Source organism: Corylus avellana, chromosome 11 (assembly GCF_965113065.1).
Source record: "Corylus avellana chromosome 11, dhCorAvel1.hap1.2, whole genome shotgun sequence".
Classification (NCBI taxonomy): Eukaryota; Viridiplantae; Streptophyta; class Magnoliopsida; order Fagales; family Betulaceae; genus Corylus; species Corylus avellana.
In genome coordinates, this window is record NC_142500.1 from 5,740,733 (window position 1) to 5,767,039 (window position 26,307).

A 26,307-nucleotide genomic window follows, 5' to 3' on the forward strand; every position below is an offset into this window, starting at 1 on the left:
TGCCCCATCTATCTTGGTCCTTCGAAGTAAATCAGCCATGTATTTAGTTTGCGTTAAGAACAACTCATGACTGGTCCGTGTAGCTTGAATCCATAGAAAGTAAGATAAGGCTCCCAAATCTTTGACTGCAAATTCACGCTTGAGTTTAGAGATTAAATGTGTAATTGTAGAAGAGGAATTGCTGATTACAAGAATATCATCTACATACACAAGAACAAATACATGAACTGAATTATGATGCAAAGTAAAGAGAGATGTGTCAATAGCTGATCCTACAAACCCAAAATCCACTAATGCTTGAGAAAGTTGAATAAACCAAGCCCTTGGAGCTTGTTTCAAGCCGTAAAGAGACTTGTGAAGCTTGCAGACGTGATCAGGAAAAGTAGAGTCTTCAAAACCCTGAGGTTGTTCCATAAATACCTCCTCCTCAAGAAAACCATGTAAAAAGGCATTAGATATGTCCTACTGATGAATAAACCAATTGAAATGTACAGCCAATGCTAAAACCAAGCGTATGGTGGCTAGTTTAATAACAGGGCTAAAAGTTTCATTAAAATCAATCCCTTCTACTTGATCAAATCCCTTGGCAACTAATCTAGCCTTATACCGATCAATGGTACCATCCGATTTTTGTTTGAATTTGAACACCCATTTGTTGCGAACCACCTTTTTATATGAAGGTCTAGGATACAACGACCATGTCTTATTATTTAGTAAGGCATTGAATTCGGCCTGCATAGCATCCAACCAGCAAGGGTGTATCACAGAATGCTTATAAGTTGTGGGTTCAATGGCTGGAGCAATTGATGATAGGGCTTGTAGAGAATATTTCGTTGAGGAGTAGAGGTGGTAGTTGGGACAAACCTTAGGAGTTAGGGAGTTGGTTTGAGAACGAGTGACCATTCGTGGTTGAGGATGTGGTAGTGTTTCGGTTATGGCAGGAGAGTCGTTGCAAATGTTAGGATCAAAATCTTGAGAGTTGGAGGCCGAAACATGTGGGACATTTGCTGGAGAGTTGGAGGTCGAAACATGTAGGACGTTGTTGGAGGGTGGGTGACCAAAGCAGGTGATGAGCAAGGGGCCGTAACATTTGGGATGTTGGCTGGGGAGTTGGAGGTCGTAACATTTGGGACGTTGGCTGGAGAGTTGGAGGCCGAAACGCGTGGGACGTTTGCTAGAGAGTTGGAGGCCGAAACAGGTGGGACATTTGCTGGAGGGTGGGTGACCAAAGCAGGTGATGAGTAAAGGGCCGTAACATTTGGGATGTTGGTTGAAGGGTGGGTGACCAAATCAGGTGATGAGCAAGGGGCTGAAACATTTGGGACGTTGGCTAGATGGAGAGTGACCGAAGCAGGTGATGAGTCATGATTGGTGGCCAAAATAGGAGATAAGGATGAATTTGTTGAGGTGTCGTTAGAGATGGATTTGGTTGGAACAATATCTGATAAAGGTAAAGAGTAATTAAAATTTAAAAGAGAAAGAGATGTACATGAGGAATTTACAATGCCCAGAGAAGTGTCCGTTGCAGGTTGAGTGGAAACAGGTCTCTTGCTATCTAGAAATTGACCTTCATCAAATACCACATGTGTGGAGATATAGACACGATTTTCTTCGGGATCTAGACATCGGTACCCTTTTTGACCACTACTATAGCCAATAAAAATGCATATTTTACTCCTATAGTCCAATTTATGAGAAAAATATGGCCGAAGTAAGGGGTAGCAGTAACAACCATAAATTTTAAGAAGAGAATAATTAGGATGTTTCTTGAAAAGCTTGAAGTAAGGAGAGAGGTGATCTAAAACATGGGTAGGCATTCGATTGATCAAATATACCGCAGTTAAGAAAGCATCAACCCAATATGATTTAGGGAGGTTAGATTGTGCTAGAAGAGATAAACCTGTTTTAGTAATATGTCTATGTTTTCGTTCAGAGATGCCATTTTGTTTAGAGGTATATGGACATGTCAATTGATGTAAGATTCCATGCGTGTTGGTAAAAGATTTAAAAGCAGTTGAAACATATTCTCCACCATTATCAGTTTGGATTTTGCTTTATTTTACAAGAAAATAGATTCTCAACTAAGCTTTTAAATTTAATAAAGCATGAAAGAACTTCATATTTTTGACGTAAAGGAAACATCCAAGAGAAACAAGAATGATCATTGATAAAAATAACATAGAATTTACAGCCACCGAGTGATATAATGGGGGAAGTCCATACATCCAAGTGAATTAATTCAAGAGGATGTGTGGAGATCCTTTGTGAATCAAAGAAAGGTAATTTTTTGCTCTTGGCAACATGACAAGGATGACACAATTGCTTGGATTCAATTGAGCCTGAAATAGGCAACAAAGATTGTTGAAGAAGTTTGTTGACAACTAAATCTGCTGGGTGTCCAAGACAAGAGTGCCAAACATTAAAAGGTGCTGTGACTCATAGGGAAGCAAAAAAACGAGACAGAAACGTAGCTGAGGAGAGGAATGTAGCTTTGGACGTGAATTTATTGGAACTTAATTGCTTGAGATAGATAGGGTAAAGACCTGCTTCACTTGGCCCCTGCAGGAGAATTTCCCTGGTTTGCATATCCTTGATGAGAAAATTGAATGCGGTTTGGATAAAATAGCAATTATTATCTCTACAAAATTTTTGTATGGACAATAAATTAGAAGAGGCATTTGGGCAGTGAAGCATATTGTTTAGTTGAAAATTATTGTGTGAAGTGGAGAAGAGGGAAAAACCAGTGTTTGCTATCTGGAGACCTCCTCCATTGCCTACTGTCACTTCTTCAATTCCATGGTATGGTTGCTGTCATGACAGATTTTCAAGATCTGAAGTCACATGATGATTAGCACCACTGTCAAGATACCACGGTTGTTCAATTTCAGGAGTGCCATGCGTATGAGCAGCCATGGCTGCCAATTGGGGAGGATGACATCCTTGATAAGAGAAGTCCATCCTATGGTAGCAGTCTAAAGCTTGATGGCTTATACTCCCACAAATCTGACAGGGAACATGATTAGTAGGGGAAAAAGGGGTAGTAGACAGTGCTTTACCATTTGGGACAGTAGCACCAGAAACGTGTGATCCTTATGGAAAGGAAACATGCTGTTGAGAACCTCCTGAGAACGGCTGGTAGTGCTGCGGAGTGGGGACCATCTGCTGCTGAGAGGGAACCATATGCTATTGAGGAGGGATCATTTGTTGCTAAGATGGAAAGGAGCGTGGTTGCTACCCAACTGGAGGCCTTTGACTCTTGTAGTATTGTTTAGACTTTTGAGTAAAGAAAGCAATTTGCCCTCCTTCAGGTTGAGCAGTACGTTGATGGGCATCCAACATGTGATCAAAGTTCAACAACTCCATTTGAAATTCCTCAAATGGAATTGATTTCTCCTTGGTGACAAAATTAAAGGTGGTGATGAAGGATTGGTAAGGGGAATTAAGTCCTCCAACCACATATGAGATTAAATCCTCATCATCAACACTTTTCCCAACTGCAGCAAGTTGATCAGCATAACTTTTGGCAGTAGCAAGGTACTTGGAGCATTTCTGATTGCCTTGGGCAATGGTTTGAAGCTGACGCTTGAGGGATGTAACCCGAGAGCGTGAGTTTGGAGCAAATAATTTGGACAGGTGCAGCCAAACCTGTCTGGCTGCATTCATTCGATAAACAGTTGTTAACACCCTCTCAGTGAGAGCGGTGTTGATCCAGGCCAGTATGAACTGGTCCTTTTTCTGCCATAGCAAATACTCTTGACTGTGGACAGTTGTTGGGTTGCCCTCTACATCAACAACAAAAGCTGAGGGACAAATCTCTGTGTCGTCAACAATGCCTAGGAGGTCATTGTGGTGTAAGACAGGAAGAAATTGAGTGGTCCAACCCAAGTAGTTCATAGGACCCTTAAGTTTTATAGACACAAATTGTGTGATATTAGGGAAAACATATGAAGCGGAAGCAGGGCTAGTAAGCGCCATTGATGATGGATCGAAGAAGTGGGGTTAGCCAAAAAATGGCTCTGATACCAAGTTTGAATATTGATTTGAATACTGGTTTAAATGATACCAATGTTGTTTCATTGAGATGAATATAAATAGACTTTACAAGGAGATAAGCTATACATTTGAATGAGATTATATCCTAACAAACTATACATTTGAATGAGATAAGCTATATTTGAATTACAAAGAATAACTAATCTAAGAGATAATATTTACAAGATAATGTGATCAGACTTCTTTATCTTCAACAATTCTAACACTGCAAGGATTCTTATCTTAACAGAAGATAGGTGAACAAAATAGGTAAAAAATCAGATTTGTGGTTTCGAGAGAAAAGATCAACCAATAGATTTGAGAACTCTAGTGCAATGGAGTTCCCTCTACGTAGACATTCATTGGAATTGATATGCTTGGTGATAGAGAGCAACTTGCATTGCCAAGAAAGCTTATTTAGTTAAAAACCAACAAAGTCCCATTGAGTTTCAATTACAAAGAAGTGCAAATTTGGGGTTTCGTTGGGAATGGGATGCACGTTGGAGATTCAAAAGAAAGAATTGACGTCTTTGGCTCAAGGAATAACTTTTAGGTGCTAAGGATGGTAACTTATTCAAAATGTCAACGTTTTTCAATATAGGCTTTCGAGAGAAAACAACTATAATTTGTGCTTTCGAGTCGAATGGGGGTCCTTCTGACATTCAAGGGTTTGAATTCAAATGGAGTGGAGTTCCCTTCATAGAAGATAGGTGAGCAAAATTGTTAAAAATTCAAATTTGGGGCTTCGAGAGAAAAGATTGACGAGTAGATTTGAGAACTCAAATGGAATGGAATTCCCTTCATATATCAGACATGGAGTTGATATGCCTAGCGATGGTGAACAACGTACTTGTATTGCAAAGAAAGCTTGTTAGATCATTTCCCGTCACTTAATTATTTCCACACAAATGTTATATGGTTAAATGTTAACAACTATTAACAAGTATCAGGCACTATAATATATACCGATGAAATTTGTTGTAAGAGGTGAAGAGTGTGCAACAAAGACGAAAAGAAAATAGACTTAAAAATGTCCCTTCCTTTCTTCTTGCTTTTGGCTAGCTCTGCAATGTCAGAGCTATGGACTGTACACAGCAGTTAAGATGTATGGAGTGGCTATAGAATTGAAGCAAAATGTTAGTATTAAAGTATATGATGCGACGTATATTTATTCATTTGGTTACTATTTATTGTACTGCGCAAATATCCGACATGCTGTTTAAAAGTATTTTTTGTTGCAACAAAAATGGAATGGTGGATAGAGTTTTTTAAGGTGGATTAAAACAGGGGTGGAGGGAAGGGAGGTCAAGAGGGGTCAAATACCCCCTCTCTGAACCAAAATGCTGGCTCTGCCACGGTTTGGAGCAGTCTCACGCTAGGCGAAATAGTGAATGGCAAAGTGATCCCACAGTCCCCGGGTAGAGCCTGGGAGTGATAGTGGGCTATCCTTGTCATAATCACTAATCATCTCTTTGTCCCTGTAGCAATTACTTGTGGTGTTCTACTTTGATTTCTCTTCTATGTAGAGGGCGGTTCTGGAACCAGCAATGCAAAGGCGTGACATGATCGGTCGTGCTAGAACAGGAACGGGCAAAACTCTTGCTTTTGGAATTCCCATTATGGATAAGATCATTCAGCTCAATGCTAAACATGGGTTCGGTTCTTTGATTCATTTTTTCCCTTGGCTGAGTGATGGAATTCCAACTGTTTTCTAAAGGTACATGTGTTTATGTATGTTTCACCATACAGGCAGGGCAGGTATCCGCTGGCGTTGGTTTTGGCTCCAACAAGGGAGCTCGCCCGCCAGGTTGAGAAGGAATTTGATGAGTCCGCGCCAGGATTGGATACAATTTGCGTTTATGGTGGTACGCCCATCTCAAGCCAAATGAGGCAGCTTGACTATGGTGTTGATGTGGCTGTTGGCACACCTGGTCGCATTATTGATCTTCTGAACAGAGGTGCCCTGAACTTGTCAGAAGTTCAGTTTGTTGTTCTTGATGAAGCTGACCAGATGCTTCAAGTTGGCTTTCAGGAGGAAGTTGAAAAAATCTTGGAGAAGTTGCCGCAGAATCGTCAGAGTTTAATGTTCTCTGCAACAATGCCATCTTGGATTAAAAAACTCACCCAAAATTACCTAAAAAATCCACTAACAATTGATCTGGTGAGTTTGTGGCTTCATTTTAGTCAATCATCAGATAATAACGTTCACATTCTCTTGCTCCTCTTAGTTCTTACTATGCCCACTCAAGGGTATGCTTGATGGGTCCGATTCTATTCTTTCTTGTATTGTTACTTTTATTTGAGTTTGATTTGATTCTGTAGCTCGTAGTCGATGTCATTACAGGAATAGGAGTTGGAGATAAAAAGGTTTAATCTCGCATGTTGTTCATTTTATAATGATTTTAGTACTTGTCACTGCAACTTGAGGTGAGAGGTCTATAGTTATGACTAAGGTATTTCTGAATCATGGCTTCAGTATGTACTAATATACGGGGAAACCTTTTCTGGTCCGTTCTGTGTTTGGACATCTAGTGTAACTGCAGAAAGTTGGGGTTCTAGTGTATGGTTACAAGCACATTAACGGCTTAACTGTTCTGTAGGTTGGAGATTCTGATCAGAAGTTGGCTGATGGAATTTCTCTATACTCGATTGCATCAGGCAATTATGGAAAAGCTTCAATTATTGGACCTCTGATAACAGTATGGTTTCAGAACTTACATATATATTAAAAAATTTCTCTCTGTTTGATGGTCAATGTCATTTTATTAATTATTTATTAAATTCTTTTAAACGTTCATTTTGTTGTCTTCTTTGCAAAGGTCAGAGAACTTTGTGAGTTCTTGTTTTAACCTAGCTCGTTCACTATTGCTTCCATTCTCACCATCAGATTTGTTTGTCAGGAGCATGCAAAAGGAGGAAAATATATTGTTTTCACTCAAACAAAACGTGAGCTGATCGATTGGCATATGCCATGGGAAGAAACTACAAATGTGAGGCTTTGCATGGGGATATCTCACAAAGCCAGAGGGAAAGAACACTTGCAGGTTTCGGAGATGGGCATTTCAATATTTTAGTTGCCACTGATGTTGCCTCTCGTGGCCTTGATATTCCTAATGTTGATCTGGTAGATTTTTTCTCCATTCTTCTTCTTCTGTAAATTGTTTTTTGGCGATTATTAATCCTCCTCAGCTGAAAATTAACTTGTGTCCTTCTTAGTTGACAATAGATTAATCCACTTAGTTTGTAATTGATATATTATAACTTGTTTCTCTGCTCCCTATTCTTTTCGTGCATGTATTATTCTTTTTATTTTTCCCTCTTTGCAGTTTATATATACAATGATGATTCATGAACTTTTCAATTCAGTATATCCTTGATTTCTAATCTATGAGACCATGCTGCAAGCAGGTCTCCTGATTGGGCCGGCTAAGTTTTGGAAAAACTGGCTCAATACTTGTGCCAATTGAATGTTTTGTTGCTAACCTTTCTTTGGCTTTTCTTGGATGGTTGTCTGATCAGTTACCATTTGTCAAATTTATTTATTTTTTAAATTTATCACTTCATTATCATTTATTTGTCTGTATGCATGTGTGTATGAAGAAAGTATGTATAATTTCTAATTTCTTGGGATTGTTGCTTTGACATATCATTCTGGATAAAAAGAGTAATTTGTCCTAAAAAACTATTCTGTACGTGAACTAATTGTTGAATTGTTTGTTCCAGTTTGAAATTTGTAGTGATAAATTGAAGGCTTGTGCTGGTTTCTTTTTGCTCCTTCTAGTAAGGTGCTTCCTTTTTGTGTACTTATTGTATATCTAGGGTGCCTTATGCTTTTAATGATATGGGTTGATTATTTATAAAAAAAGGGTTGTGCTGGTTAAAAGTGTCATGTCGTTAACCATTTATCTCCTACTGTTTTGAAGAAATGTATTTATGTTTCCTAAAGCTGCCGTGTTTCTATGTTCTGGTGGCACATCTGAAAGGTGTGTTGTAGATCAAAACTCTCAGCCCCCTGGTTACTTTCTTTCCTCATTCTCTCCTTGCCTTCGATGCCCTCCATTATAATTTCCATGGAGTGAAAACCGTTGAAGTTATGGTGACCATTTGCTTTTATTTCTCCATTCACTCTATTCCTATGCCTATGCTTATGCTTATGCTTAAAGCATTTGATTCTTTATTTCGCTTCAACTAAGTGCTTGGTGCCCTTATTTTGTTGTCTTGGTTGGTTCATTCATCTGCCATCTTAAAAATACTAGGCTCCCTTGCTTCTCAGGATTCTCCAGCTTGCTTCTCTATTTTAGTGGGTTTCTTTTCTTTCCTTTTTTTTTTTTGGGGCGGGGGGGGGGGGGGGGTGTGGGGGGGTGGGAGATTTCGTATGCATGCAAGTGTTTTTTTTTTTTGGTGGTCCTATTTGTTTTGTTGCTCAACATTTAAACTCATCTCTTGTAGGTAATACATTACGAGCTTCCCAACAATTCGGAGATATTTGTTCATCGATGAGGCCGAACAGGTCGTGCCGGGAAGAAAGGAAGTGCTGTCCTTATTTACACACAGGACCAGGCAAGGGCTGTCAGAGTTATAGAGCGAGACGTTGGATGCAGATTTACAGAGGTTAGAATTTATCTCCATTTCCATTTGCATCATCCTATTTATTCACTCTGAGTTTAAGAACTGTTTGGCGGTGATGTGATGCTTTCTTTCTTTCTTATTTAACATGGATAATTGGATGTTAATCTGATTAGATAGAATATAGGTAGAATGCTTTTAAGAATGAAATGTATGTCTCTTGTTAAACCAGTGGGGTCTATATGCTTGATGCAAAGTCATACACACAAACTTACCTCATCACACAAGAATTTAGTTCTCATTTTGTTGTGGACGTGGATAGCAATGTGGATAATATTTTTTACTTTTGAGTAGATAATAGATGTCACCATATGTTGGTTGAGAAATAGTGTTTATCTGGTTGTGAAGCACCATGTTACATGATAAGGAGGAGCGATCAAAAGTAGTGAGAAAGTAGTTTTCTGAAAGTATTGTGTTTAGAATTCTATGACCGATCTGAATTGTTGGTTTACTCTGAACTGCATGTGCAGCAAACTAGCTATTTTCATATCGTAGATATACATGTGCATATTTTACACAATGCATGCATGAGGACATATACAATATTGCTGACTGAAGTACTCATAAGTAGCTAATCCTACAAATAGACAAACAGAACGAGTTAAATCCTACCACTGGTGTGACCTAAATCTCTCAAAATAACTAACAGACCTCTCTCTAACGAAACGAACAATCATGTGCATGTAAAATCTTTAGTGTGGGACTGATTTGCACCTTAGCAGATGTTTTATGTTAGACGGATTGCTTGAATACTTGTTGGTTATCAGCTACCCAAAATTGTTGTTGAGGGTGGAAGTGGGGACATGTTAGCTGACATGGGTGGTGGTGGTAGATTTGGCTCTCATGGAGGTACGAGGGATCGTCGGTTTGGTGATAGCGCTTTTAACCGCTTTAGTGGTCAAGGGCGTCCTGGATTTGGTCGTAGCAGTGGCTATGGAGATTCCTCTAGTCAAACAAGTCAATATGGTGGACCTAGCTCTGGACGTTTTGGTTCCTTTGGTGGCTCTGGCTCACACAAATCCGGAGGTGGTTTTCCTCGCTCTAGCTCAAACCGATCTGGGAACTTTAGTGGTTCTGGGTTTAGTAGTTCATGTGCTTTTGGCGATTCTAGTAGTTCAGACCGTTCCGGTGGTTTTGGGGCTTTTGTTCAGGCCGTTCTAGTAGATTTGGTGACAACCTATCAAGCCAAAACAGCAGTGGCTTCAGTAATTCTCGTACTAGACGTTTTGGCAGCTTTGGGGATGATAGAATCAATGATGATCAGAACACTGGGAGAAGAGCATTCTGACTTTGTTGAATGGTACGCTTACATTTCTTCATCACAAGAAAAGTTGGAAGTTTATTTAGATGATTGCTTTATTCTTTAATTTGTCTTTATTTGTTGATGTATTTTTAAGTTATGGGGCAGCCAGTAACAATAGGATACTTCCAATGGCAGGTAAGGAAACAATCGAGATGATTGCTCTCAATGCGGAGATGATTGCTGAGAGAATGATTCTATTTGATTTATAGTGTTTCATGGGAGGGGCAAGTGGCTTATAGGGATCCTTTACCTGCAAGAAGCTAATATTTCTAGTAAGCTCTAAGACGTAATATTAACACTTATTAACTCTTCAGTAACATGTCAATTTCTGACACGTCACTAAAGGGTGACGTATCAGAATTTGACACATCACTAAATTCCCATTAGTAACTTCTAATTTGTTAACCCACCACACACGTTACTAATGACACGTCACTAACTGTTAGTAACGTGTCAACAAGCTTGACACGTCACTAATGGTCCATTACAAAAAAAAAAAAAAAAAAAAAAATCAAATTTTTGTAGTGAATGTTGAGATATTTTGTTTTTTATATTCAAGCTATGTCATTATCTAAAGAGAACAATCGCATCTTATTCTTATGTAATTTATTTTGAAATAGTTAGTTTTTTTTTTTTTTCCTCTTTTGGCCTCTTTATTTATTTTCCTTTTTATCTCAGTACTTAATTGATGAGAATGTTTACATATCACCGCAGTGTCTATTGTGAAACAAGAAATGCTACACTCCCAAGTGTACATTTTTTGACGTGATATTAAAATTATTATTAGATTCAATAGTAATTAATTCAAAATTTAGTGGCAATTTTTAGTGTCATGATAGAGAGTGCATTTGAGAATGTGAGTGTAAGCATTTCTTTTGTGAAAATGGTGTTCAATACATTTGTGAATGTCTGACAGGGTAAACAATTATATCATGTATATGGGATCCAACAGGAAAAGGGAAAAATGATAAATGACCATCATGGCCTTGTTTGTTAAACTACTTACTACACCACATTATTCACTTCATTTTTTATAAAAAAATCATCAATATATTTTCACTTTTATATCACATCATTCACTTTTTATTACTATTCAAATAAAAAAAAATCATTACAAAACAAAATTTTTTCACTTTTCAATACCACTTTTCTATTTTCTTATATCAATCATTATTTTATTTTTTAATATTTTTAACTATAAACAGTGTCGTAAAGGGTTGTTGTTTGTCAAACACCCTCCATATATGCTAGTTGATATATGGAAGATTATTGGTGTACTTTTGATTTAATTATTTTGTCGAACTTTTAAACTAGTTGGTTCTCTTGCATACTTGCAGTCATGGCCTGTTCTCTGGTACACGGAATGGTAAGTTTATTAGGAAAATAAATAGCTATTACTAGGAATGAAATAATGTGAAATGGAATAGCTATTCCTATTCTTAAGTTTTGGTGACAACACATGGGCTCTTATTGGAATTGTACCAAAATTACTAAAATACTACGAATACATATAAAAAATAAAATAAAATAATAATATATTTAAAAAAAAAAAAATCATTTCCTAAAGTCTTTGTCTAATGAGTAATGCTAGAAGGAATAGCATGTCTTCCTTGTGTCCTAAAATTGTTGTGACTCTTAAAATCACTGTTGAATTTATGATAAATGATTATTATATTTTAATCTAATAGTAGTTTTTAAAGCCACATTAATTTTGAGATAACAAAAGGAGGACATGCCTTTATACCAGGGAGGCTCATAACTGATAACATCTTGGCCGCCTATGAGACGTTACATACTATGAATTCCCGAATGAAGGGTAAGAAGGGGTTTATGGCGGTTAAGTTAGATATGAGCAAAGCTTACGATAGGGTGGAGTGGCAGTTTTTAGCAGCAGCTATGAGACGGATGGGGTTTGCAACACGCTGGATTCAGTTGATCATGATGTGCGTGACAACGGTTCAGTATGCAATTTTGGTGAATGGGGTTCCAAGTGGGTGCTTTCAACCAACAAGAGGTTTAAGGCAAGGGGATCCCATATCACCTTACCTATTTCTTATTTGTGCGGAGGCCTTGAGTTCCATGGTGTCGGAAGCAAACAGGGTGGGATCGCTTACGGGTGTTCCAACATCTAGAAAAGGACCCCGAGTAAGCCATCTCTTTTTTGCGGATGACAGCTTACTTTTTTGCAGGAGCACACTCTCTCAATGGAATCATCTAACCCAGCTTTTACAGAGATATGAAGAGGCATCGGGTCAGCGGCTGAATTGCAACAAAACGGCTATTTTCTTTAGCAATAATACTTCTCATGAGGAGAAGAAGAAGATTGTAGAAGTGGCTGGGATTCCAGTAACGCAACGGTATGATACCTACTTAGGCTTACCGGCCTTGGTGGGACGCTCTAGAATGGCGGCTTTCAAGAGTATTAAAGACAGGGTATGGACAAGATTGCAAGATTGGAAGCTAAAATTCCTCTCCCAAGCGGGAAAGGAAATCTTGTTAAAGGCAGTCATTCAAGCAATTCCAACATATGGTATGAGCGTCTTTCTTCTACCAAAATCTTTGTGTATGGAGATAAATTCTCTTATGCAAAATTTTTGGTGGGGGCATCAAGACCAAAAAAGGGTGCATTGGATGAGTTGGAATCGTATGGGAAGGTCGAAGAAGGATGGAGGGATGGGATTCCGTGATCTTCGGAGTTTCAATATAGCTCTCTTGGCAAAACAAGCATGGCGACTATGGCACTCGCCAAATAGCTTCCTTGCCCAAATTATGGAAACTAAATATTATAAGGGGCGTAATCTCCTAGATTCCACGCTTGGTAACCGACCCTCTTTTGCATGGCGAAGCATTCATCACTCATGTAGCTTACTCAAAGAGGGCTTGATATGGCGGATTGGGAATGGGTCGAAGGTTCGAATTTGGAAGGACAAATGGCTGCCCCGGCCCTCGACTTTTATGGTACAATCAAGGCCAACTTTGCTGGACACAAATGCTACTGTTGCTGCACTTATAGATGAGGACACACGATGGTGGAAGCTCCCTTTGCTGGAAACTCTCTTTTTTAAGGAGGATGTCCAGCTCATTCTGTCCATTCCGGTTAGCGCCTCCTCAGGTGATGATGTACGCATATGGAGGGGAACAAAAAATGGACTCTTTTCGGTGAAGAGCGCCTACTATATTCAAAGGGAGCTAGAAGCCTTAGAGGTAGCCGAAAGTTCTTCTCACAGGGGAGTTAGTACGGTGTGGAGGCAGATATGGGCACTGAAAATTCCTAATGTAGAGAAGAATTTTCTTTGGCGAGCTTGTCATGAAAGTTTACCAACCAAGCAGAATTTATATCGACGGAAGATAGTTGAAGATCACTTATGTCCTATATGTGGAATAGAAGAGGAAACTGCCTGTCATACCCTTTGGCAATGTGCTGCTGCTCAAGATGTGTGGTGTGTGGGACCCAAGCAATTACAAAAGAGTGAAGCTTCGGGTGCAGGTTTTTTGCAGATTGTTGAGTATGTTTTTGAAAAATGCTCTATGGAGGAGATAGTTCAATTTGCAGGGATCGCTCGCCGCCTCTGGTTGAGGCGTAACGAAGTGGTGCATGGGGGTTTTTTTGTACACCCTAATATTCTAGTGAAGCAGACTACAAAAGCAATCGAGGAGTTTGCTGCGGCGTCGGGACAGCAGGAGGCAAAAGAATTTCGATCTGCACACCAAAGACAGCAGCGCTGGTCTGTTCCTGATGGTGGGTGGATGAAAGTGAATTGCGATGCTTCGTTGAATAAAATGAAAGGGTGGCTGGGCTATGGAGCAGTGGTGAGGGATGAAAGGGGGATGGTACAGGCAGCACAATGTAAGACAATAAGGGATAATCTGGATCCAACTCTGGCCGAAGCTGGGGCTGTCTTGATGGCTATTCGTCTATGTCACACAATGGGCTTCCATTCGGTGATCGTTGAAAGTGACGCACAGCTTGTGGTGGATGGGGTATATTCTATGGGAGAAGATTGGAGCAGGTTGGGCTTAATGGTGGAAGATATTAAAGCAGAATTGACGAGCTTTCAGCAATGGCGTATGAATTTTGTTCGTAGGGAAGGGAATCAAGCGGCACATGTTCTTTCAAAAAGAGCAACTATGGCTGAAATAAATCAGATTTGGATTAGTCAGGTTCCTGATTGTATTCAAGATATTATTTTGATGGAGCAACATGCTCCATCAACTTGATTTTATCTAATGAGAATGATTTGATTTCAAAAAAGAGTCTTCCTTCTAGCATTACTCATATATCACTTTAATACATTTAGAAATGAGATCTTGTATGGCCAAAATCTTGGTATGTTGAGTGGTCACATATACCATTGTGGTAACACTATTACTCAAGATAAAATTCTTAGTCAAATAAAATATTTTCAGTAGTTATTGACATGATATGCTACATGATCATCTTGCATGCCACATATAGAATCATATCAACCATTTCAATGACAAAATCAAGCGTTACTAAAAAAACGATGTAATTGATGTCATATTTGAAGAATTATATTGAAATATCTTATATTTTAATAAGAATAATGTTATTTAGTATACTGTTATACAACTGTCATACGAGTAACACTAAATATAAGACTCATGTCCTCACACATTAATATGACTTTAAAATCACTATTAAATTTTGATCAAATAATGATTTTCAAATCTATATTAATTTTGGAAGGAACCCTAGGGACATGAGTCTTATTTTACGTTGAACATTACTCATCATACAACTAGAAAACGTTGCAGTAAAAAATTAGCCATTTGATCACCATTAGTTATAAAAAAAATAATAATAATAAAAATAAAAACTGATTGTCACTAGTATGTCATCCCATTATATAGCAATTTACTAAGGGTCTATTTGTGTTTGTAATTTCAAAAGGTGCAATTTAAAAATTACAACTTTAAAACATTCGTTTTGAAAACACGATTTTTAAATACATGACATTTAGCAAAATTGTAATTTAGCATTTAAATCATTTTTTTTTTTTTTTTTTTAACTTGCAATTTGAATACGCATTTTTTTACGTTTTCAAATCGCAATTTTTTAAAAAATGCACTCCCGAACTTTACTTTTTCTTTACAATTCCAAATGCATCCTAAATAGCATTCCTCTTTCAAGAATGAAGTTCAAACATATGTCAAATTTCATGGGCCAAAAGTGTATTACAATCTAATTTTAAAATAAACAGTATATAATCTCTCATATCCCTTTCATATTTTCCAACTCTATCGGTAGATAACCCAAATATGAGAACCTAATTGTATCCTTCATCAATCATAATTTATCGTGAACCTCGGGCTCTTCATCGTGAACCTTGGGTTCTTGGTCAATTTTTTCAGTCAATGAGACGTCAAGGTCTCTGGTTGATTGGCCACTTTGGTTAAAATTCTCCTCAAAAGTCGTGTTGGGATTAGTCGCATTCTCCCCACTGCTCTCAGTTTCATTATTCTTTTAAAATAAACGGTATATAATCTCTCATATCCCTTTCATATTTTCCAACTCTATAGGTAGATAACCCAAAAATGAGAACCTAATTGTATCCTTCATCAATCATAATTCATCGTAAACCTCGGGCTCTTCATCGTGAACCTTGGGTTCCAGGTCAATTTTTTCAGTCGACGAGACGTCAGGGTCTCTGGTTGATTGGCCACTTTGGTTAAAATTCTCCTCAAAAGTCATGTTGGGATTAGTCGCATTCTCCCCACTGCTCCCAGTTTCATTCTTTATAGGCTTTGGCTTGGGAATTCTATTAATGCTAGTAACCTGAAAAAAAAAATAATAATAATAAAAAATAATAAATAATAAAAATAAAAAAAATCAACTAATTATGGAAGACGGTATGACCAAGGTATAGAAATATGTGGTAACGCTATATAAATTACTTCCTTAATAAGAAAAAGGTGGGGAATTAGAACACTACCTTGTCTTGCAAATCGAATAACTTCGTATATACTTCTTCAGACGCGAATGCCGGAGCACTGAAACCAGAGGTCCTTTGGGAGAGAAAGAAAAAGGAAAAACAGCTTAGTATATATAGAATCACATTTTGATTTTCGTGGATGACACCATCCAATCAACAATACTTCTGTGCAATGGATCACTCGACTGAAATCTACCATCCCGCGAGTCCTGATTGTCATCTCATGTTAAGATGACAATTATCTAGAAGCAAATAAAAAGTAATGAAAGGCCCTTTACATTTTCAATAAACATCTCTATGCCCATTTCAAGTTTCCTATGCCAAATTAAATTCATTCGGGGTGCAAGGGGGTCTAACTCTAATACACAAAAAGTGTACATGAGAACCGGTAAAGTAAGGAAAAGAAAAACAAATTTTCAAAAACTCGGAAAAATTAGAAAAGTTTCCTATTTGGAGAGATCCTGAAAATTTAAGAAATAAAATAAATAAAAAGGAAAAGAACTTAACATATGATTTTTCCATTTTAACATAAGTAAGAGCATCATCTCCAGCAACTTTGTCTAAAATATCTAACCAAAAAGTACACTTTTTTACTCTAGCTACGGCTTTTTCTATACAACTCCAACAAATTCTCTATTGTCTTCTCTACTTTTAATAAAACTTGATTATTACTTATCAAAAAAAAAATCTCTATTGTCTTCTCTACTTTCTTTTAAATATTATTTCTCAATTTTATTTTATTTTATTTTTTTATCTCACTATTTCTTCCTCAACCACTCATTCTCACCACCGGATGAAATGAGAAAAAAAAAAAAAAAAAAAAATGAAACATTTTGCTACAGTGATACTCTACAAGTAGATTATTGTAACACAAATCTGCTAGAACCGAAAAAGGCCTCATATTAGCTATATTTTAGCTAATATGAGAGGTTTAGAGCATGTGATGGAAATGCTCTAAAGTGGTACGCAAATTAAATGCTGGAACATATTCAATTAGGATGATTTAAGAATATTTTCTTATCATAGGGAAATCACAATAGGTGGATCCTGACCAAAATCTGATGAGATCATATGGTTAGAAGCCAGCAGACTCCAAAATTTAGGCAAAGCTCATAAAGAGTATCTGATTCGGATCAGAATGACAATTAACCCTTACTGCCAATACCAATTTGAAGCATTTAGTTTTTCAAAACAGCAGTCATTGGGGCCTAATCTTCTTCTATATGACTAAGTGAGGTATGTATTCGTTACACTATTCACCATGATGCAGCCATTTGCACGACTCCTTTTTGTACATGAATACATGGAGCGATTGCCATAAGCAAAAAAGTTACAGCAACAAAGTTAAAAGAAATAAAAGTAACACAGAACAAGAACATAAACAACTTACCTCTTCTGATCAGCCTCTTTTTCATCCAACCAAATCTTGAACGAGTCAGCATCACTCAAAACCTGAATTTACCAAACATATCAACTCCCATACCAAGGCAAGACAAGACAACAACTAGGAGTCATCCCACAAATTGAAAACAGATTCATAAAGACAATGCAATTGAGTAAAACGATTGAACACCTCATCTATTTTATCTTTAGGAAGCCAAGATTTGTTTGTCTTCCAGCCATGTACTATCTGCAGATGCTCAGGAAAGAAAATCGTCAATGCAGAGATCACATTATCTCATAGCTAATTAAAGCAACAAAGGAAATAGAAAAGTTGGAGAAGAAAGATTCATGGCCATTCCATTTAAAAAACTACGACATTTTTGGGTCTTTAATCTACCAGACAGACATTTTGAAGGAAGAAAGTGAAAGACAATTGTTACGTGCTTGCATGGTCACCTTTTGTGAAAATATTTTTGCATATAAAGAAAAGATAAACATATCATGTCAAATAACCTTGTCACTCTACTCTTCCACTCATTCAGAGGTTTTTGTTGGAACATGTATTTTATATGGCCAAGTTCTCAAACAAATTTGGACAATTTTCATAATGTTCGAAAATTGAAAACCAAAAAAAAAAAAAAAAAAGAAAGTACCTGTTGAAGCTCAATAAGATATTTTCGCGCATGTTCAGTTGCTGCTGGCCGTGCAGTAAGCTCTTTTAGTCTAGACCCAAAAATACATCAGTTCAAACATCACATCAAGCTTTCTCTAAATTTGTTTATATTAGTATCCGACATACTCAAACTGAGTTCTACTCAAGAATGCCTTAATTTCAACTACAACCTATTATAAATTTATAAGACATCACATACCGAAAGAACATGGGGCCACCAGCATCTTTTAACATATCTAGGCGCTCCTGAAACTCTGCAGCAGTAGCATCTTCACCGTCTGTATACAACCATTCTTGCACCTGAGGCAACACAAATTGTTCAAGTAAAAAAATTCAAGTGAGACCTATATGATTTCAAGCATTATGAGTTTGCTCAAAAATAAAAACTAACCTCATCAAGCTTTTCATTAAGAGATTGGCGTTCCTTGTCAGTAGAAATTTGTTCAAACTCTTCAGATGATTGAAGCTGGTACAAATAAAAAAATCTCATCAATTGGGGGACATGCAGAAGGCAAGCAGATCATCATATAAAAATGTTTAAGCCTCTTTTATATGTCGTGTGAAGCCTAAGGAATGTATACTAAATTAAAATTAATAAATGAATTAAACAAAAGAGAATGAAACCCATATAGGGTAAATATGGAGTAAATACAAGTAACATTTGATCTTCAAAAGCCATCACGAGGTATGCTCAAATCTAATACATTACTCTTAAATGAATAAAACAGTTAAATTTATTGAAGAAAAAATTTCAACCTTTTCTTTAGTAGCATAAATATATCCTTCCAAATTATTTTTTAACTCTGCAGTTCTTCTTCGCTCTGCATCCTTTTTATCCAATGCTTCTAATTTTTGCCTAGCTTCAGCAAGAGATTCTTTCGAAAGAGACATTCCAGGCCCCATTGTCTTCTCAACAATCTACAAATAATAAATTAAAGAAATCAAAAAGAAAAATGAGCAAAACGGAAACTAAATATCAGAATAATTTTTCAAAAAAATAATATTCAGTCCTCGATTGGACTTTTAATAGTAACTACCAAGAAGACATTTTAAGACAATCACTTGTTTGTACCTTAAGTGGAACCCTAAACGTCCTCTTTTTCAGCTTTCTTTCTGTACCAAGATCAATGGTATTATTTTCTTCTACATTGGAGCTTGATGTGTTAACAACCCCGCCATCAACATGCAAGTTGTCATTACTTTCTTCAGAAGCATTTTTTGCATCAGCTTCAATTGATATATTGGGAGAAGTAGTTGAATTATCCAGAGTCAGATTCTTTTTAGGAACTTCTACCCATTCTGAGATTTCAATAACAGCATCTGCTCGATCCAAAGAAAGAATTCCACTTCTACTGAGAGAGAAATGCAAATTTGTCTTGATGGGGGAAGACAAATTCCGCAACGAATACCTGAACAATATAGATACAATACATACATAAATCCAAATAAGAATTTGTCTGAAGCTTTTGTGTGGAGAAAAGGTTGCCACTGCTTCAAGCATCAAAGCAAAGGAACATCAACATAAGATTCAAGAATTTGCTAATCTTACTTCTCACTTGCATCTGTCAAACCAGACACACTATACTGAGCAAATATGGGAGAGGTAACACCAGGTGGTAAAAGATTTTCACTCTCATAAGCAAGTGAAACTTCAAAATCTTTGTTGTGGATAATGGACCTGAAAATCTATTACATAGTCAAGCCCAAACAAAGTAGCAAAGTTAGAGAGGGAGAGTAGTGTTGTTGAAATATTTATCTAATTTTCACCATCTCTTACATAATAAATTCACATTGGCTTGTTATTTACCTTACTGGGAAGTTTCTTCATTCGTTGTACAAGTAGCTGCCTAGTGCTCTCGTCTTTCATAAGATCAGGGCCGTCTAACTCAAAAACAAACCCATAGGAAGAGCCATCAATCATTCCAAGCTTACGATTCAATTTGATTCCATCACTTATATTTGCAGCATGCAGGGCTGCACCAAGAACTATAGCTTCATCAGCATCCAGATGTTTGTCCAGCTCTTTCCTCCCAAGAAATTCCTGGAGCTTGGCCTGTTATTAAAGAAACATATATTTTCTTTTTTCAATTCATCCTCTGTAAACGAACGAAAGCTCGAATATAATAATTATTTTTTTATAAGTAATATTGTATATATTAAAAAGTGTAGAGGGGCGCAACCTTAGTACACATGAAATATATAAGAGAATGCCTAAGTAGAGCTTAGATATAATTATTTCAAGAGCTAATATGGATCACAGAATCAAATATTTTGAACCATTAAGACATCAATATATAACAAATCACATTAGGATCAAGTGACATTAAACTGATACCTAATATGCACACTGGCAGGGTAAACATTACCAAGCACCTTCATTCTGGCAATTTAAAACCCCATAACTTGCATCATGAAACCCACACACAATTGCATGCAATTGCAAGCACATTAACATGTAGTTAAATTACATTTTATGATCACAAAAATATCCAGTTGAATGATTCTCTTGCAAAATATATGTGTACGACAAATAGTGTAAGTTGCATTCATCTCTTTAAACCAACAAAAAAATCCCTACAAAGATTTGGTATACTGTGCAGCACTTTTTACATTTATACCACAAAGAATTACTTAATCCTTTAAACATAATAGTGCTCAACTATATACAAATACTTCATATTAATCCCCAATGAATCAATAAGAATTTTGACAGAGTTTCAAAGGATTGATCATTGATTTAATATACTTATAACCTAATAGTTCAGAAATGAATATATCGAGAAGTCAAAATCCAATTGACACATAAAAGTAAAAAATGGAGAATGAATCCTTAACACTAGCATGTGACGAGATAAAAGTTTTGACTGAACAAGTGAATCAATATAATTCTCTAATCGAATTGAGATCAGAACTCCAATCTTAATTGAGCATCCTATGCAACTAACCAGAAGCAATTATTGTTTCCACATGAAATGACATAAGATTGTGTGCCATGAGTACATTTTTCATGAAGACTGTACAAACCTGCAACTTTGGGACCCTAGTACCACCTCCTATCAATTCCACCGCATATATCTCATCCACCTTCAAACCACAATTCTTGAGCACTTCTTTCAAAGGAACAAGAGCTTTCTCCCACAGATCATCACAGAGCTCTTCAAACTTCTCACGAGATATGGTGCTCCTGGGGGAGGGGAAAAGTAATCATATAAAACTACTAATAGTTGCTCAGTTTCATTACTTGGGGGCCAACTATCAGTATGCATAATCGTGAGATGCAGGGAAAAAGATAGGCATGTCAACGATTTAACTTTAACTATTTTCTGAATGCATAGATGGGAATATCAAGAAGCATATTGAAATTCATATCTACTACCTGCATAAGCAATTATAGAATGACCAACAAGTGAAGACAAATTGTTTATCCAATGCAAAAGAGGCTTCAAGATGACATCTACAAATACTTGCTGGCCACAGGGCTCTACCAGACAAGAAATGGAAGGATCACCATCGCACTCTCGAAAGTTTCCCTACACGGATCAGGGTAAATCGCTGGCTTTTACACTAGGGGGTGTGGCCTTAAGGCGGAGTTTGCACCTAGCAAGTCTCGAACTTGGGATCTATGGGGTGATACTCCCTAAGATCACAAGCCTCAACCACTAGGCCACCCCTTGGGGTTAATATGTATATGCATACATATGAAAGTTATTAAGGTAGATTATAGTAACAGAAAAAAAATAAATAAATAAAAATAATCCTAATTAGGTTTGCTATATCACAAATGGATGGAACAAAGTGGGGTACCAATTCAGATGGATGATGATGCAAAAGAGTTTTCAGTTCAACCCCTTTTGAAACCCTACCTTCATCCATTTCTTTGACAACATACCATAAAATCAATGATGATTTGCGTACTTCACTTGTTTTAGTAGAACGTCATATAATGCTACATGTAATACTGCTGCTGCATTATTTCAAATCAAGTATTTCATTTTTTTTTTTTTTATAAATGATCGAGATTTCATTAAAAATGTAAGGCGCTACAGGTACACATGAAGTATCCAAAAGAAGCTACCTAGCTAGTAGGAGCAAAAAGAACAAGAAAAGGGAATAGAGGTGGCTATTTTTAATAGGAGAGGCAATTGTCACAAAGAAATAAGTCCAGGTAACATGGAAAAGAAAAGCAGGAGTGGTGGAGATTTTGTAAGTATCTCGAATAAAAACTAGTATAGTAATTAAAAGAAAAGATGAAACATGAGTTTAATTCTCATATACAAGAAATCATATCATTTTAGTGAAACATATCACTCTTTACAAAGGAGAGCATTTAACTTTTTGAACTAAAGCAACCACTGCCATTTACCCATCCTAACATTGCCATAGTCTTTTATAACACACCAGTCGGTACAAGAAGTAAGTTATAAACAACAACATGAGGTTCCAGACATGAAATAAAGTTAATCTGGTTATGGTGATTTTTAGCAGACGTGAAATAAAAACTTGACAATCAAAATACTTAGTTTATAGACAAAAAATAAAAACTAGATGACCAAAATATTTTCCGAGTAAGTTCATAACATTTACCTAAACAGTTTTGAAAAGAAAAATGTCTACAAAATTTCTATTAGGTTATTTATTGGACAACCTATCACATTCTTCAAGAACCAAAATGCTGCATATTCATGGAAACGGTTATCAAAGCTTCATCCATATAAAAAATAAGTGACAGTGGATTTCAGGTAATTGAGGATTGAAGCCAATAAAATTTGTTCTAACATACACTCAATCAAAATTTAGCAGAGCATTCTTAATAAATACGTTTAGAATATTAAATTCACAATTTTTCTTTCAACTTACGCTTTAGAGACAATTAATGATTAATAGGTACTACAAATAGTTACCAATAGTAACTCATTGATAATAAAATAAAAGTTTCAAAATCTCAAACATGAATCCAGAATTTGTGTAAATGATTAGGAAAATTTCATTTGTTCAACTGATCTTTGGTTGATGAAAAGGGACCCTTAAGATGTTGTATCGTATGCTTAAGACAGGATTCACCAGGTCATCACAAAACAAGCTCTCTTGACTGTGTTGCACAGTCAAATCACTTCTCTTCAAGTATATAGAACAAAAACATAATAATAAACTTTTTAAGCCAGGATTGGATAATTTGCTTAAATATTCACCTACCTGAAGTCCCGATCATCATAGAGGGATTCAACAGATATTGGAGCCACTCTGTTTGCACTTAGAATTTCTTTTGTACGTTTAACCTGTTTCTTCAATTTAGCCATTGCCTTGGAAGACTTGCGCACATCAACCCCATTTCCAACTTGTACGTTGAACACATCTGCAAAGTACTCCACCAACCGTAATTCCATACTCTGACCCCCAAGCTCTGGGTCCCATCTAACATCCTTGACCTGCACACAACGTATGAGGTTACAGCAGGCTAAAAACACCGAGATATGCAAGTGTGTACACAATGACACAATGACACAATAAAGAGTATAGAGAACAAATACAGACGTTTTAGAATCAAAGATCCGGAGTGTAAGAATCAAAGTGACTAAAAGCTACTATATGAAGTCTAAGGAAGTAAAGAGTGGTTTCATTGACATCTATCAAAGAAAAGTAGCCAACATAATCTAAACCATCGACATTGTCCATCAATTTTAAACTCTTCCAAGAATCTGGTATTGTTACCCATCTGCACCATGAATGAGGAAAACAATTATCAAACTCCCGACCATCATATGTTCGTCTAATTAGAAAACTTACAGCAATAACATACATTGCAAGACATTATTCAACATAAATTGATTCTCCTGGAACTACAATCTTTGACCACTTGTTTACATACCCTAAGTCTTGGGCCAAAACCATTATGTTGAAGAATAGTTTATGAAAGCCAATGGTATTATATGTGAATAGCACAAACGTAGCTTTGATTGTTACAAGCAAATTTCCAACACACTTTTCCACTTTTCCACTTTGGGGGGGGGGGGGGGGGGGGGTGGGGGGGGGGTGGTTTGGTTTCCTAACGGCACTTCCTCTTTTGTCAAAATGGTCATGTTTAGATGCCAAAATATTTTTCTCGGTATAGTCTGCACCATTTTCTGGAATGAACTTATTAGTTAACTAGCCAAGTATTACAGTTTCAGACTTAACAATTGCAACACATTTCCATCCTATTCCTACCAAAGTTTACGTTGTAGTTAAGTTCACCTGGAATTGGTTGATTGACACAGTCTTCCCATACTCTTTAGCACTATATGCCGAGTAATGCACGAGCGCAGCATAAGTACTACTTGAACCCATATCATAGAATATAACATGCCTCGAGCCGTTTGAGAAATCCTTATCGATGCCATACTGCAACGCCGCCCCCGAATGCTCATTTACCAATGAAAGCGCATTAACACCAGCCAACTGCGCCGCCTGAAGCAACCCTCTCCGCTCCGCTTGCCCAAAATACGGTGGCACCGTAATCACTACGTCCTTCACCTGCACCTTCGAATGAACCTCCGCCAAATTCACCGCGTAACCCAAAATCATCGCTAGTAACTGCTCAACTGAATAAATGGAAGCTTCATCATTGGTTTTAAAATTGACAGCGCCTCTAGGATCTTCTATAATTGTGAACGGTAAGTACATCGAATCCAGAAATTTTTTTGTGTAATTATAGGGCTTTCCAAGTATGTCGCGGATTTGAGAATAGACTTTATCGGGGTACCGGGCGACAAGCCCAGCAGCTTCTTCGCCGAGGAGGCGAGCACCGGACTGGAATGACACTAAGGCCGGGGATTTGCGCTTCGACATCTCGTTGATCGCGATTGAGATTGGGCTCTGTCCGGGTTTTAGGTTCACGACCGCAACTTTTAGCCATTCGGAGCCCAGATCTATGCTTGAAACCGCAGATTGGGACCGTGAAAATACAACGAAAAGCACTGATAAGACTAGCACCAGCTTGAACATGTTGGACGCCATTCTGGATTATGCGAGCCACTGAGTAGCAGAAAACAAAGAGTTTAACAGCTAGTTTGGTTGGCTATAACAGCAAAGCAAAAATAGCACGAACTTTCAGGATCTAGTGTTGTTTTGGTCAGAAAAAGGGCTGTAAACGAGCCGACGAGCTTGAGCAGCCCTTTAATTATTCATGACCTCATTGCTCGAGCTTGCGACCGGCTCAGAAAATTGTGTTTGGGTCAACTCGCCAAGAAGAATTTCTTGTCCAAGACCGAGCTCATAGACGAGCCGAACACGTTATAAAGGGTTTTTTACTTTTTTTAATTTTTAGTACTTGTGGGCGGGGCGGGGCAGGTACCCGCATTAAAAAAAAAATAAAAAAAAATCCTATATCTGAAATTCGCCCCGGCCCACATAGGTTGGAAGAAATTCAACCTATACCCACAAAAAAATAAAAAGCTAAAATCTGGGCGGGGTGGATTGGAGCGGGTGGTTGGGCGGATTTTTGCCCACCCCTCATAATTGGGGACAAAATTGTTGATTGGTTTACTCTGCTTTGGCAAAGGGGGAGATGCAGCCTCGGGAATCGTTTAGGCCACTCGTTTCCCTTGATATTACGCAACGAGATGTGATACAGTCACAACTCAAATCCAACTTTGGTCCAATTTCTAAACAAAATTTTCCTCTCTTTCTTTAGTTCAAGGCTTTCTCTCTCCTCCACAAATAATTTTTGGTTTAAACTTAAGAAAAAAGTTGAACCAAAGTTAAATTTAAGTTGTGCCCTTATCATTTTTCTTACGCAACAGATCTTGCCCCTTCCTCCGATTTTGCACCCGCTTTCCCCTTTTGTTGGCTGGGTAAATCCACGAGGCAGATGGTGCATTTTAGGCATCACGTGCGCTTGCTTATTTATTATTATTAATCATTTTCATGAAGATCGGAGAACAAAAGAAAGAGTCACAATGCAAACAATCTTTCCTTTAATTACCAAATGTTTAATCGTGGGTGATGTCATATCGTGATTGGATCGTAAAACGCCACGCTCACATGTGACAATCATTCATGATCCAACCGTCCGTTGTATCCTGCTAATAAACAAAACTCAATCTATCTATTTCTTTGTTTATGGACCGAGCTTCCAAGGCCCAACCTTGAAAGCCTATCTCATCTCATCTCATCTCGTCGTATGGCAACTTTGAACCCAATATATGCCTCGTCCAACTCCATCCAAATTGGGCGGGCAATTTAGGTAGGCCATGTAGACTATGACCAGAAGGCCCAGTCCTAATAGTAATAGGCCTCCCTCACGGGATTATGGGTTATGGATCTGAAAATGAAATCCCACTTTCCTGGATGGATATAGT

General features: G+C 37.4%; 1 protein-coding gene and 1 pseudogene across 1 annotated transcript; one reads left to right on the top strand and one right to left on the bottom strand.

The window, feature by feature from the left end:
• The first annotated feature begins 1,095 nt into the window (after window positions 1–1,095).
• On the top strand, window positions 1,096–9,946 carry LOC132165773 (DEAD-box ATP-dependent RNA helicase 53, mitochondrial-like; annotated as a pseudogene).
• Window positions 9,947–15,115: 5,169 nt separating this feature from the next.
• LOC132165519 (heat shock 70 kDa protein 17-like) lies at window positions 15,116–25,224 on the bottom strand. Its single transcript, XM_059576121.2, has 14 exons — window positions 24,203–25,224; window positions 23,165–23,397; window positions 20,996–21,155; window positions 19,779–20,024; window positions 19,521–19,657; window positions 19,044–19,380; window positions 18,728–18,889; window positions 18,363–18,437; window positions 18,171–18,271; window positions 17,952–18,021; window positions 17,489–17,545; window positions 17,306–17,367; window positions 15,916–15,988; window positions 15,116–15,758 (listed from the first exon to the last, which is right to left on the bottom strand). The coding sequence occupies exons 1-14, from the start codon at window positions 24,962–24,964 to the stop codon at window positions 15,546–15,548; spliced, it is 2,688 nt and encodes an 895-aa protein (XP_059432104.2). The 5' UTR covers window positions 24,965–25,224; the 3' UTR covers window positions 15,116–15,545.
• Between the last annotated feature and the right edge of the window lie 1,083 nt (window positions 25,225–26,307).

Bases quoted from the DNA above. Each gene is read 5' to 3' on its own strand.
- LOC132165519 (XM_059576121.2), bottom strand. From the start codon at position 24,964: ATGGCGTCCAACATGTTCAAGCTGGTGCTAGTCTTATCAGTGCTTTTC. The intron at 18,022-18,170 runs GTATGTGATGTC...TTTTGGGTCTAG, and splicing joins GGTGGCCCCATGTTCTTTCG to ACTAAAAGAGCTTACTGCAC. The intron at 15,989-17,305 runs GTAAGTTGTTTA...TCTCTCCCAAAG, and splicing joins AAAGAGGCTGATCAGAAGAG to GACCTCTGGTTTCAGTGCTC.